This window comes from Falco naumanni, chromosome Z (assembly GCF_017639655.2).
Source record: "Falco naumanni isolate bFalNau1 chromosome Z, bFalNau1.pat, whole genome shotgun sequence".
In the NCBI taxonomy this organism is placed as follows: domain Eukaryota; kingdom Metazoa; phylum Chordata; class Aves; order Falconiformes; family Falconidae; genus Falco; species Falco naumanni.
This window is the reverse complement of record NC_054080.1, coordinates 51,429,586-51,445,110: the sequence shown is the minus strand read 5'-3', so window position 1 is coordinate 51,445,110 and position 15,525 is coordinate 51,429,586. Positions and strand designations below refer to the sequence as shown.

The 15,525-nt window shown below is 36.3% G+C and overlaps 1 protein-coding gene across 10 annotated transcripts in view; it reads right to left on the bottom strand.

Annotated features, from left to right (window-relative positions):
• Positions 1-1,702: 1,702 nt before the first annotated feature.
• The window catches only part of TTC39B (tetratricopeptide repeat domain 39B), a 75,105-nt gene continuing 61,282 nt past the window's right edge, over positions 1,703-15,525 (bottom strand). For 9 of the 10 annotated variants that reach the window (XM_040579050.1, XM_040579055.1, XM_040579049.1 and 6 more), the window contains 5 exons: positions 15,229-15,349; positions 13,012-13,123; positions 9,659-9,776; positions 6,257-6,373; positions 1,703-5,233 (listed from right to left, as the gene is read on the bottom strand). In XM_040579050.1, the coding sequence (XP_040434984.1) occupies positions 5,137-5,233; positions 6,257-6,373; positions 9,659-9,776; positions 13,012-13,123; positions 15,229-15,349 (565 nt within the window). In that variant the 3' untranslated portion in view covers positions 1,703-5,136. The remainder of the gene's footprint in view (positions 5,234-6,256; positions 6,374-9,658; positions 9,777-13,011; positions 13,124-15,228; positions 15,350-15,525) is intronic. The other variant, XM_040579051.1, reaches the window with a different exon arrangement.

Sequence of the window (15,525 nt, the reverse complement as noted above, 5' to 3'; positions counted from 1 at the left end):
GGAAGGTATTCCTAACTGTGATTACTAGCTGACATGTGCTTTTCCACAGATTGGAACTGCACGCTTACACTTCTATAAAAAGGAGAATATTTTATTTTGCATTCATTAAACATTGAATTTGCTATGTAACCACAGGCTCTAATTTTGGCCAGAGTCTTTTCCTCTACAAACTGTGAAGCTGAGAGCCACAATGCTTGAATTTCTTTATGAAGCTGTCCTACAGGATTTATTAAAAAAAAAAAATAGTAAACAACAAGACCAGATTTAAAAAAGACAAATAAGAAACAAAACCCACAACCAACCAAACCAAGCTAAGGTCACAGCACCACTGACACCCTTCCCCTGGCTGGAAGGCAGGAAGTCCAAGTGTTGAACAGATCAGATGACTATAGCTTAGACTTATAAATGTAACATAACTTCTGTCAAATGATTGCATGAATGCAGATATAGTTCCTACTTTTGTGCTTTTGTCTTTCTTCTGTGGGTCTTCCTTCTCCTTCTTCTATTCAATGTACTTCATTCAATACTCTGGCAAGCACTCAAGCTGCAAAGGTGTTATTCTGGAATATGGTATGTCTAATCATTGAGAGTCAATTAGCATCTTACAGCAACAAATATACAGGACAGTACAAAAGAACCTCTATTCTTTTGTCTTTCTGTGCGTGCAGTTATCTACTATCTCTGTTCCTATGATAAGCAAAATCGCCACTCTCATCATTCACATCATGGAAATTAAAGTTGACCTATTTGCTGAGAAGCATCAGGTAAAATTACATGCAACTATGGAAACGTTTAACTATGCCACATAAAAAAGTAACTTTGAACATTTACTTTACTAAATGTCAGTAAAATCAAGCCCTACACATACGTAAAAAGATCATTTTCTCCCCGTTTTTAATGTTGGGATTTTAAAAGTGTCCTAGGACTCTAGTTCTCACTGAATTTCATGAAATAAATGATAGCAGAATGAGTTTATTAATCACTCCTGTATTTTATGCCGTTTAAAGGTGATATTGATCTCCGGTGAGAAATTAAGTAAATGTAATATAACTACTTGAGTCTATATTTCAAAAGACCCTTTATTCTCTCCTACTGCTTGACAGTTTTGTACAACCTCTCAGCCTAGATAGGTTTCATAAGAATACCTATATGTCCAGGACAGCACGTTTAAACTTGAGATCAGACCTTTTGTGTTGATACTGTTTTGATCTATCTCAGTTGAAGGTTCTTTTTGCACAACTAGAATGCAATGCCAAGTTCAGCACTCAGTAGCACAAGCATAAAATGTGATTTATTCCTCTGAAGTAGAAGCCATTCCAATGCATCACAATGAACATTTCTGTATGCTCTTAAAACCAGAATATATTTCACCATCCTTCATCCTCCATTATTCTGACCTTGGTTTTACTCAAGTACCAGATATGAACATGTCCAAACCTCAACAGTTTAGAAGTAAATGAACCGCACCACCAGAGCAAATATAAACATTCTCTGTTGAACTACACAGTGTCAGAATATATAGAAACAAAAGGACACTAAACATTAGTATTAGTAATAAAATAATTGCAAAGTCTAAGCTGGATTTGTTGCAAGAAAATACTTCTTTTACATGTTAGTTGGCAAGGCGTTTTAGAAATAACAGGATCTGATTATTGTACATTGTCCTGGCTGTAAGGTGCTAACTACAGCTGCTACCCACGCATATTAGAACAGGCATAAAACAATCTTTAATTAGCTTTCTTTTAATATACATTGTCTTTCAGTTTTTATTAAAAAGTGGTGAGCTAGGACTTAAGAAACATAATACAATGATCTCTCACCAACAGAATAAGCACTTGAATGATATGCATAGACAAGTTTTCTATGATATTTTCTAAGTAGACATTTCTTAATCAATGAGAAATTTTGTCTTATAACCAGGCTTCTTTATTATTCCTCACCTTAAAAAACCCAAACATCTAGTATCAGAAAGATCAGAATGACCTTTTGTCATAACATAAGCAAGCAATGCTAAACTTACATATTTAAATTAAGGACTCAGCTTTGCTATTGTATATATTTCAATTCCTACTATTATCAAGAGAGGCTATAACATCATAGGTGTTAAGTGCTCGGCTCTGCTCAGTTTCAAAGTTTCAGCACGTTACTCAAAATTCCCATGGAACAAGAGCAAATGAGGTGAAGATTATAAAAAGTAGTTAAGACTAAATCAGAGTTGCATTTAAGGCCCAGTACAGTATACAGCAGGATAAAAAAAAAAAAGAAAAATAAAAACAAAGGCCAGAATTTTCATCTAAACTCTTAGCTACAAATCACTTAACTTGGACATAATATACTAAATAATACTGCATCAAAGATGCATTGTGTTGGGGAGACATGTACTTCTGCAGCATCTGGAAGAAAAAGCATCTCTAAAACTCTACTAAGACCTACCTTATGTGAAGGGTTACAAATCACACGCATACATTTATATTTCCACTGTTAGTAAATTGGAGAAAAAGTCCAGAATACAGCTAAGACTCTTGATCAATTAGGCTTTCTAACAAACAAATTTGGAACAGCAGCACAGAAAAGGAGACAAGCTGTAAAAAGGACTTATACTGGGGACCTCAGGGCATTCAAACACTACAGAGGGTATTGCAAATTTGTGTTGATATGTCTGTTCTCTGTATTAGTGCAAAAAGGCTGATCTTAAAAGAGACAGCATAACACACACAGGGCATTAATATTGACGTTGGAAGGCTGAACTGAAAAAAAAAGTATCTTTTACTCTGTGCAGTCAGTATTCTAGTCTGTGAAAAAAAAAAAGGTACACTGCTACATGACACATTGCTCATTGTTTACTTTTCGTTAATTGTGATTTTCATTTCAAATCACCCGTAAAATATTGACACTCCCCACAAAAACAAGGTATCATAGACTACTTCATGCTCCATCCTGAGAGTCTGTAGTCCCAGTTCTAACTCCTCTGTACAGTGAATTACTACTTTAATCAAATTACAGAAGTTTTACTGAAAACTTTTCAACACCTTTCATGAGAAAATCAAGTGGTCCCAGTTGATTACTACAACCCACTAACCCGCTTAAACCAAAATAATCCTAAACTGAACATACAAATAAATACCCAGCAGTATTAAAAGTATTGTCTGAAAATATAACATACATAATTTTATTTTTGCTTCCCACAGCTTATAATCAGATACATATAAATGGGCAAGTAATTAGAGCTAATCTCTGTTGACAAAGAGACAAATATCTTTTGTATTTTAGCTACATTCAATGGAATATATTTTAAAACAAGCATGCTGCATTTTTTCAGCTATTCAGTGTCTCAGGTATCTAAGCTCCAAATCTACATGTGTATAATTTTACACAAATAATTTAGTTATGCATTTACAATAGGCAGAAATCCAAACCAGTGCAGACAACAGACTTTGGATCAGGTTTCTACTTTGAAAGACCCATTATGTTTATTTAGCTCGTACTTTCAAACTCTTACTTCACCTGTAAATATGCCACTGTATTGCAGATTTATATGCAATTAAACGACTCAAGTCATTTCTAAAGTCATAGAAGACTCACCTGAGAAGAGTAACTACAGCATTTACATTATATTGATTGCTTAATTAGAAACTTTCAGTTACTTATTTACTGAAGACACATTTTTCACCTATTTATTTTGTTGTATTTTTTCTTGGATGGGAGTTAAGGGCACAGATTCACATACAAGAGCATAGTTACTATGAATTTACTGTGCAGAAGTCAATATACTGGCATTAATAAAATATAGAAATGGGTAAGTTTTGCAATAATTGGTGAAAGAACAAGTCATTGGGTGCATATTTAAATAAAAATCAAGTATATTCTTATTTTTAGGAATAGACAGCTAGCAGAATCTGCATATATAATGAACTGGGAACCTCAATTTCATACTGATGTTCATATACTAATATTAAAAGAAAAATACATGCACTTGCGTCTCAATTTTACTACCCATTTTTGGTAGAAAGTTGTGATTAGAATATGCACTTTTTCTTAATGCTAAGTATAAAACTGGATACACAATCAACTTGCATTACTATGAGTTATTTCCATTATTAGGAAAATAAATATATTATTCAAATTTTTATTTATTTGGTTTGGAATCCAAGAACAAAGAATACCAATAAGGGGGCTAATCTTTTGATATTAAAAGACTGTTTCATAAAAGGAAAAGAACAATCTTTCTCCAGATCCATGGCATGGAAGATGGGAAGCAATCTGTTTCAGTTGTGCCAAAAAGTATTTGGAGTAGACAGGAAAAACTTCCCAGTGCTTTCCTACTGGGAAAGGCATCCTGTATAAAAGTCTAGGATGTCTCTCAGTGCAAAGTTGTTGGAGTTTTTTTAAGAAAAGCAGGTTAAACAACTCTGTCAGAAACAACATAAGACTGTTGATTCTGCTTTAGGGCAAGAATGCAGAATACGTGATATCTTACCGTCTCTAGAAGACCTTCTTTTTTATGGCTGAAAAATATCCCCTGTAACCACTTAATTTGAGTGAAACAGACCTGCAAAGACATTATATTATACCTGTAGCCCTGCTTAACGTTATCTGACAGTGTAAAAATATTGCACTTCAGACAGGTTCATTTTGTTCCCAAAATGAAATTAAGTTAAAGCTGATGAATTTTTTTCCTCTGGAACACAAATTTCAGAATATGGTATGCCAAATGTGTGTAAGGTTATCTGCAGACATTGCATTTTTGTTCCAGAGGCAAAGGTCTCAAGTGTACTACAGAATATCAGACCTTCAAAAAAATGCAGAAATTATCACCAGTTCTACTGTCTAACCAGCATCTGCTTTCATATAAAAAAATAAAGTGTTTGCATTAAATTTTATTGCACCATCAACTTTTTAAAATATCCCCCATTCAAGTCAAATACTAAATTATTTTTATCAAATAAAATATAAGTTTTTCTTTAAAGTATCAAGTAGCTACAGTATATGTACTATACAGAAAAAGAACAGTCTAATGGAATGACACACATCAAAGCAGAGATGACAGAATACAATCATCAGTTGTTTCTTTTCCATGATTAAAAAAAGATTGCAAAAAGATTGCGTAGGCTATGCATTAAAAGCTTCCCTCCTCATTCAAGGTGTTGAAGCAGGTGACACTTTCAAGCTGTCAAGTGCTGCATGAATTCTGAAGTGCAACCTGGACTCCATAGAGTATTCTTTGTAGTTGTTCCTGCAAACAATAAAGTTATGTTAAGAAAAATGGTTTTGGCCTGGGTTGTTACTCCATACATGCACTGAAGCACCAAAGGTAACAGCCTTCATCCCTTCAACAGGAAAGGGAGGTTGATACACAGAGGAGTTATGAGACATTTAAAGCCACATCCACAAACTGAGCAGAAAGTTACACAGTACTAATAATTAAATGTCCTGATAAACTGAGTCCATGTCTTACTACTTCTTTCACTTATTTTGACTCTTACAGCAGCCCTCCCACTTACTTGCTTGCTGTGGAAAGACAATCTAGAAGTCTACAATAAAGAAAGGCTGGTAGCCGACAGTGTGTGTTCAGCTTCGAAACACAATTCAGGCAGAACAATAAAACACAGGGAAATCACATTATGCAATCCAAACAAACAAAAAGAAAAAAACTACTATGTTTCTAAAAAAGGGTTTAGGAGATTGTTTTTAACTCACACTTACCACACCACTGCACAACTGGTACACTTTTCTGTACACACAAGGGGCAAATTCTACCCCATACTACAATCTACAGATACCGCTGTACAGTGAATTTAGCTCCCTACTGCTCCTCTGTGACAGGATGTAAAAGCAAAAAGGAAGGTGGTCAGAAGCGTACTGGCTTTCAACCTACTCCCACTAACACCTTTAGCGCAGCAGATGTAAGCCCCACAGCTGCTCTCTGGGACACAGGTGGTATAGATCCTTTCTCTGGACTCTCCTGCTCCATTCCATGCATGCAGTGGAGCCTCAGCATCTCTGAAGCCTAAATGAAAAGGAGACATTTTCCCTTTATACTGCATCTTGTGTGATACTCTCTACTCCACTGGGTCTGAAGGACAGTTTCCTGAAACTGTAAAATTCAACTATATCAGACAACTCAAGTGACAAACACAGACTTGTAACTAGTATTTTGCAAAGGGGCTGGCAGAAAGAAAAGGCACATGCCTTCACTGCTAAAGTTACCCAGTTATTCTTCATCTACAAGCTGATACAAATAAAAATTTCCACTTACTTTGCAGCTTCTATGTATCTTACTGCTTTTTCTCTCTCATCCTGTTGTTTGTACAGAAGACCCAACTCATACAAGGTGAATGGCACCAAATAACTATCATATTTTATTTGCTTCTCACTAGAAAACCAGAAAAATACAGAAATGATTAACTGCAGCCTTTCCTCAAGCAACCACTCGATTTTAAAATGCAATCACTGCCTGTAAAAGCACATGGCCAGAGAAAACACTCTGGAACCTTCCCTACTGGTTAACTCTGTGCACATTAATTACACCTGTAAAGAGTGGATATAAAATACTGCCAACATGACCTTTTAGGAGCAAAAATCTATTCTTTCCTACTTTCTTTTTGTATTGTGGTATGTTACCCAAGCCACCATGAACACAATTCCAAGACTGGGACCCTATTGTGTGACTTACAGTTAAAAAAAAAAAAACAAACAAACCACACACCAAAAAAGATAACTTGAGATAAAACCAACATTCATTAGGTTAGGCAGTATAATACAAATACTATTTCCCACACACCTAGCTTGCCTGAACAAATCAGCAGAGAATTAAGAAAATTCAATGTTTCCTCAACACAAGAAATTCTCAGAATCACTGTGGCTGGAACATACCTCTGGAGATCTAGTCCAGTCCTCTGCTCAAAGCATGGTCAATGGCAGCAACCTGTCCAGGACTGTGTCCACCTAGGTCTCAAATATCTCCAACAATGGAGACTCTACAGTCTCTCTGGGCAACTTGTGCCAGTGTTTGACCAGCTTGACAATAAAAAAAAAATCCTTATGTTTGTACCATATTTCCTGTATTTGTTTGTGCCGTTACCTTTCATTTTGTCACTTGTTTTGTTTTTTTTTAAAAAAAAAAACCAAAACAAAATCCCTTCATTCAGGCAACCCTTTCAGGTCTTCTCTTGTCCAGGCTTCACACTCCCTGCTTTCTCAGCTTCTTATATGACAAATGCATCAATCCTTTAACCATCTTTGTGGTCCTGTTAGACCCACGTCTCTCATACCAGTGAGTCCAAGACTAGATGCAGTACTCCAGATGGTGCCTCACCGGTGTTGAGGGGGTGGAAGGATCGCCATTCTTGACTTGATGATGCTGCTGCTCTTAATACAATTCAGGATGCTGTTGGCTGCCTTTGTTGCAAAGGCACATTGCTCCTTCACAGTCAACTTGGGGTTGACTGTGATGCCCAGGATACCCAGGGCATATTCTGACAAGCTGCTCTCCAGCCAGTCAGCCCCGAGCCTGTACTGGTGCATGGGTTAATTCATTCCCAGGGGTACAGACTGGCGCTTCCCTTTGTGGAACTTCTGAGGTTGCCGTCAGCCCATTGCTGCAGCCCATCTAAGTTGCTCTGAATGGCAGCACACCCATCTGGTTTATCAGACACTCCTCCCACTTTGTATCATCTGCACATTTGCTGAGGTTGCATTCTGTACCATAATCTTAATGAAGACGTTACAAACTACCGGCCCCAGTATCAAACTCAGCTGGTGACTGACCTCCAGCTGACTTCATGCCACTGATCACAGCCTTGTGAACCCAGCAGTTCAGCCAGTTTTCAACCCACCTCACCACCCATTTACCTATTTGAGACTTCATCAGTTTGCCTGTGATGATATCGTGGGAGACAGTGTCAAAAACCTTTCTAAACTCAAGATGAAGAACATCCACTGCTGTCCCCTCATCTACTGAGCCAGTCATCTCATTGTAGAAGAATATAAGGATGGTTAAGCATGATGTCCCCTTCATAAATCCCTGCTGACTACTCCTGATGAAGTTCATGATTTTGGAAATGGTTTCCAGAATTATTTACTCCACCTTCCCAGGGACTGATGAGAAGCTGACATGCTTACAGTCTCACAGAACTTCCTTCTTGACCTTATTGAAGACAGAGGTGACATTTGTTTTATCTGGTTCTCAGAAACTTCCCCAATTGCCATGACCCTTCAAAGATAATGGAGTGTCACAACGACATTGGCCAGCTTCCTCAGCACTCATGGATATATGACAATTTCATTTGGTATGTCCAGTTGCCATGGATGTATGTATGTCTAGTTCGTCCACACTTTTCCTAACCTGACCCTCCTCCACAAGAGTAATTCTTTCTGGTTCTAAACTTTCCCATAGGTTTCCTGGATCTAAACTCCTGAAAGTTGATTTTGCCACTACAGAATGAGGTAAAGAAGGCATCACACATCTTGGCCTTTCCTGTGTCTTTTAGTCACCTCTTTGATTCTTATCCAGATAGAGTAACATCAACCAATATTGCAGAAAATATTGTGGAAAAGTTCACAACAAACACTGGAAAAGCTCTCAACATTTTGACAGAAACACTTCTAAAGAGGAAGTTCATCCACCAAGACAAGCCTTGATGCACAGAAAGTGTGTTGTAATGCAGGCAGAGTGCTTATGTCTTAATGCACTGCTGCAGCCCAAGAAACAGAGAGAGTAATGCTGACCGGAATGTACATATTTAATTTACCAGAAAACCTCTCCTCCTCCCCATGCAAAACACCCACTTTATGAAGAAGTGTTGTCTGAAAATTTTTGAGATGTCTCATCTCTAAAAGCCTGCACTGTGTCAACTACCTTTGGAGCAAGATTTTCAGAAACATTTCTTTGACTTGTAAGCAACCAAACCCCACTGCCCTGACTAAACTCACTTGAAATCTTAGAAACTGCAAGAGAAGGGAAGATGGCAAGAAAATAATAGTAAGCAGTAGAATTGCATGTTACAAATTCTCCTTAAATACTTTTTTTTTCTGAATTACTTATTAGAAAAGTTGCACATGTAAAAACTGCTTTTGCAGCCAAATTACTCTAAAAATTCTAAAAAGTTTACAGCTACAATCAGTACATAGCTCAGTGTTATATTAAAAAGTTATTACAGAAGATATGGATTTGACACCTGAAGTATCTGATAAATCTGTAACACAGGAAACTCAAGTTTTCATTTAAAACAAGTAACAGCAGCGAGCAGCAACAAAACCAACTTCTCACCTACACAGAGAAACATTAACTACTGAAGTACTAAAATCCTAAAAAAACCCCCAAGAAATCCATGTGAATTACCTTTACTTGTATTTATAGTTCTGCAAATACAACAATAATTCCAAATGTATTTAGATAAATGTGTTACCCATCAGTTTGATGTATTTAGTCTAAATCGTCAGACTTATATGAAGATATATAGTGTTAAATTGCTGTAGAAAAATCTTAGCAGAGTTCTGTGGTCGTGCAACTACTTTCAGAGGTATTTTAATTTTAGCTCCTTAACAGGATGTTGAAGTTTTATTATTCAAAATTTAACATGATGGCTTCTACAAAAGTATCAGAAATTTTAGCCGAAATGACAAAACAGAGGTTAAAAGTCTATTTATGTCGTTTTACCTTTGAATTACTTTACTGAAACACAGTTCAGCTTGCATGAGTCTTCCCAAGTGTTTCAGGCAGAGGCCCTTCAGTAACTGCAACATGCACATATCATCCATATAATATTCATTGCAATCTAAAAGTAAGAGCAAGATAAATCAAACAATTTGAAGACATCTCATGAAGAGGAAAAATAGATTTTCAGTAGGGAATATATATGCAGACTCAGAACCTTGCTTCTCAGATTTTATACCTCAAAAAACACATAAACTTCAAGCACAATTTTAAATACTGTCTACTAATGAAGCTGTGTGCATAACATCTGTATCTTTTGTTTTAAAGATACAGGCTAAGACATCTAAATATCCAGATATTCCCCAGTCCTCTGTATCTGGAAGTCAGCACAAAGCATGCATAAACTGAAAACAGGTAAAGATTTCTGTACTTGTAGCATCCAAAACAGGAAGCAAAACCTACAATGAGACCAAAACCTCCACACTACATTGTCTTAATAGCCTCCCTTGTTGCAGAGCACTGGCAGACATCCAGTAGCAACAGCAGCAATGTGAAAAGCACAAGAACACACTAGAACTCTGTCCTGCAGAACTTTTCAGATGCATTATTCAGCAGTAAACGCAAGAAACCATGTTTATTAGTATTCCCATCATCTCTTAACGATGAAGAAGCTTCATTAGTAGTGTATAATATTTGGAAAATTCAAGAAAGTTTTATGTTAGATAGGACTAAAAATGTCAGAGGAAAGAGCTTTTGTGAAGCAATTCAGAAATAGAACCTTAACATGCGTGGTCCTGTTTTATTGCCTTGGTTTAAAGCATTTGCTGGGTGCAGGGAAGGAAAAGAAAGGAAAGAAAACACATATGGACAGACAGATGGTGGCACATACATTAACAATTCAAGAAGCAAAACACACTCCCTTCAGATCATGTTGTTTACAATTAATTACCAGCTCTCTAAGGTCACGTTAATTTTTTACTTAATAGTCTGCCAAAAAAATCCTACATAAACAGTTCTGAAACGTGCAAGGCTAAAGCATCTTAGGAATCAGTGAAATGCTTTGCCAGTACATTCAGGCTTACTTCTGTCTGGGTTTAAACCCAGACAGTATCGACAGTTAATAACTGACAAGACTGCGCTTTTAGTGACAGGTAGAAGCACAGTGGGTGAGTATTTTGCATTTCCTCCAGCCTGTTTTGCTAGGCTAAGGTGTTGGTTTCACGTGACTCCTAAAGGACTCATTCATTGAAATTACTGGGGGTGAGCACTGATGTCAGTAAAAGCTTGCCAGCCTTTAACAACTAGTATCTCCCTGGTATTTCCCTCAGGAAGAAAAGCTATTATGCCAAAACACTGACAGTAAAAGACAGTAATTGCTCAGCCCAATTTAATACAGACAACCTTGCAATAAATGTGGGAGAACCACCTTCCTGCAGTTCTCTATACCAGAGGAAATAGTATTATCAGGATTATAAAACACAAAAGAAATTAATTTTTCTTGAAATGATAAATTCCTTCTTTGCATCTTTGAGATGACAACTGTGGAAAAATAAGACTTCCGGAAATGCTGAGGAAAACAAAATAATTTCTAATATCTTCCATCTGTTTGCTCTACCATCTCTATTTTCAGCTCTGTCTTGACAGATTCCTTGCTGTGCCTGTTCACTTGAAGCGAATGAAGTATCAACAGCTCTCCAAGTAGTTTCAATCCCTAAATGACCTTTGTATATAATTAACACACTTTTTTACATCACCTTTGCAGTTCTTTAAAGCTACCTAGTACTGACAGCTGTCTCAAAATAATATTTTATCTTTGCCACACTCTGCTAATAGCCTTAATCACTTTCTTTGGGTCTCAATTCAGCACCAATTCTCGTAATCAGAGCCTTTATCTTGTCTGAGTCCCTATCTTTAAAAGCACATCAGGCTCACAGATACAAAGTTCAGAACAAAACTATAATTGACTACAGTTATTACTAAACAAGATACAGAAAGCATAAAACCCAAATATGCTTCCAGATTACATCTTACTTGTAAACTCCATATTTCCATAAGAAAAACATACTGGGTTTATTTCTGTTCCTTTTATTTTGGCACAGTGTACATCTCTGCTTAGGAATTTAACAGGAAATACAATTCACTGTTACAACTGATCTGTGCTTACAGTCCAAGCCTCTGCATGATACAGCATTGGGCTCTCAAAAACTTACACCAGAACCCTCTGCACAGAAATCATGGGAACATTATTTGCAGGTGTCTTGCATATTCATACTTTTTGGTTTTAATACAACAACAAAAGAGGGAAAACGCTTCAGATTTAGAAGGCATACTATCGATTCTGCAGAAAAGCGAGTAACAGCATAAAAAAATGAAGGGGCCCAATTTAGTCTTGGCCTTGCAAGTTACTCATTTAGTTTACTATACTATCCAGGTTTTACCACTATGCATTTCTTGTATGTCCTTGCATAACTTCTGATGCATCACCTCAGTTTATATGTAAATCATAATTAGGCATATTTTTACATTTCATAATTAATGTTTTAATACGTGACAAAACAAACTTTGCTAAATTAAGTGTGATTCAAACCTGGGTTCAAGAGAAATTATTTTTAGTGAATTACCATTAAAAAAAGTCTCATGTGCAAAAAAGATAGTATTTATTCATTCTGGAAGAATTCAGAAATATACCAAGAAGCTCACATGATATATAACAGCACCCACCTGATAAAGCCAGGTACTTCTGCACTAAACCTGTTGTAATAATGGAACCTAAGTTCATTTAAGTTATGGACTGATTCTCTAAACATTATCCTGAACATCTATGCTTCAAATACAGCAAGATCTAAAACCATGGTCAAATTTAATTTGTTAAACATGGTCTATTTTGCAGCTAGCGAACATGTTTTAATTTGCCAGAAAGTAAAGACCAGACTCATGCATAGTAATTTTTTGTTTCCTTTATACTTAGTCATACTCTGCTCAGTATGTGTCCTCTGTATTAAAGTGTGGTATAAATTGGTTTAGAAAAAGTACTTTTCAGACATTTAAAAAATTAGCATATTATGCTCCAAGAATGCTCTGAGACTGCAAAGTCACAGTAAGAATCAGTAAAGTTCTGTAATTCATAGCCTCACATCCTCGAGTTTTCTGTATTCTGCAGCACCAATCAAGCCAGATAAAGAACATACTGAAGAACGACTGCTAACTTTCACGTGGCTCCAAAATCTCCATACTCAGATTTAACAGCACACTGTCCAAGTGTGTCCAACTCTTACCTCACAGAAGCAGACAGAAGCAAAGAAAAAATGTCAGTATTTCTTACCAGCTTATTAATTTCATTGTAACTGATCACTTACTAGTTTCATTTTGTAGAGCAGCTTCTTCTTTTTCAATTGTTACCAGTAAGTTTTCAGTGAGGTCTGCTCTTTTGCCCACAACTGCAAAGCCATTCCAGACATACATCATTTCCTGACAAAAAAACCCAAAACAAGACAGTCACAGAATTGCATAAATATTTAACTAAAGAGTGTCCTTTGGAAGGCTGTTATGGAATATTTTGAGTATATAAAAATGCTGCCTACAAAAACTTGTTTTAAACAATATGACAGGTTTCAAAGCCACAACACTCACTGTTGAGAAGACCATGAATGAGAGTATTCTTATGACTCCAAATCACCACCCACAATAAGTACAAATAATTCTGTCAGTTACATGCAACTTTACAAAAAGACAGTGACATTTGCCTTAATAATCATTTAATCAAAGTTGCACAACAGTATCTACACATAGGGGAGGCAAAATGGCATTAAATGTGTGTGGGCAAAGTTAACCTGGGTTTACTTCGTAAAGGTGTTTTGACACCTTTTCAACGGATTCCGTCATGGATTTTCATAAATCTTTAAAAACCAAAACTGAGCAGGTTTTATCTTGTGATTAGTTTACCAGCACCCACGTAACACATCTGCAAAAATGGGTGTTTTAGGTTCAGCTTGAGGCCTCTGCCATATAAGCTAAAGCAGCAGATGAAAGTAGCTACTTTCTACAGTATTACAGATAAATTTGTGTGTGTGTCTGTGGGCACACACATGTAGATACAGTATATATATATGTGTGCACCCAAACACACACTTATGCATGTGTTTGTATATTGATGCTATAATCTACAGGCAGTTACCTTCCATATGGAGCAATGCTGGAAGCAGATAAAACTTTCTAGATAACAATGTGGTTCCAGAATACACATCCAACATACACTTCCAATATAATTCCCGCAAAATTTAATTAAAAAAAAAATCCTTCCCAGATGCTTCAGTACAATAGTAAGCAATATGCTTGTTTCAATGCATTAAGTATCACACTGTAACACATGAAAAGTATGAGAATACACAGAGAGAATTCATGCTAACCAGTACAAAACTTTGCCAATATCTTTAGTCATCACAAACACAAAGAGTATAATTTGTTCTACTGTACTTTAATTGTAATCACACCTCAAATGTGAAGCCTGATGTCATTCTGAAGCTGATACAAGACATTGTTGGAATATTTCTGCTTGTATTTGTGATGTAACTATGTGGGCTTTCAGAGGGAGAAATGGTTCTGTCAAAGTCTGAAGTAGTGTTCTTGCCACTTATCAACTACATTATGCTATTTCATTCGTATATCATTTCAACTCTGTAGTCCTGTCTAATTTATGCTTACTGCAGTAATACCATACACTATGTTTATTCTGGCTTAACCATGATGGACAAATTCTTAAATTATGCTGGAATTTGGCAGCAAGATACATACTCACAACTGAATAGTACTGTGTCTTTAACATGTAATTGAATACATAATAAATTCTAAAACTGATGGATTAGTTTTCTTTGGACTCCTCTTTCTATATCAGTGAGCTTTAACATAATAAATTCATTCTCAAATTATGGTTTTTGTCTTCCAAAAGTTGTTGCTAAATTATCCATGTACAAATACTTTAGTATACACATATGCAAAGTATCATTGCTGTGCACACATAAACAGACTGTGCACTACTAATGCCTCTGCAGTTAAAAGCATGGGAAACTACAATAGCATTAGTCAAGTATCATTAACTTCTGCACATTCTATTCAGACTCAATATAAGAAAAAAAAAAAAACACAACACAACCCACCCCACACCCACATGTCTTCATTTTCACTAGAGGAACAGAAAGTGGTGAAGTACTCCTTAACTTCCTATTGAGTTTAGAAGACAAGGACTGAAGTCCCGTTGAACTAAGTAACATGTACACATAGACTAGAAACCCATGCAGGTTTCTAGCTGAAAGCCTCAACTTCAATCATTCTCTGTATGTTTCAGCTTTCACATCAAAAATCTGGCTCTGGTTTTGGACTGCTAATAGTTGGCAGCGTGATCCAGCCCCAAGCACACTTAACAAAAATTCCATTGCATGAATGCAATAATTCTTTAAACAAATTATTTAAAAAATGCAGACACATACTACCTGATAATATTATTCTTTTCCTGTATAATGACCTATACTTATTTCTTTTTTGTTTGAAAATGATGAAAAGAAAGCAAGCAGAAATACCAAGGCAGGTAATATCAGCTTCACTGGTTGAGGACTTGCATAGCGTCGAGCTTTCCTTACTGCAAACTTCTCAGTCGGGATAGATTTTCCTGCAATTCTCTGTTTTAGACCATCCACTTGTCTACAAGGAAGGAAAATGGAAAACAGTAGTTGCTTTATGTAACTTCTATTTCATCTTACTTCAGTTAGTAAAATTTGCCTTTCACCTCTGAAGTATAACATCTTAAATGGTTTCACACCACTTAGACTGCAGTTGTAGGATGTAAGTTTGCTGAGAAAAGCAGCACTTTAAAGATT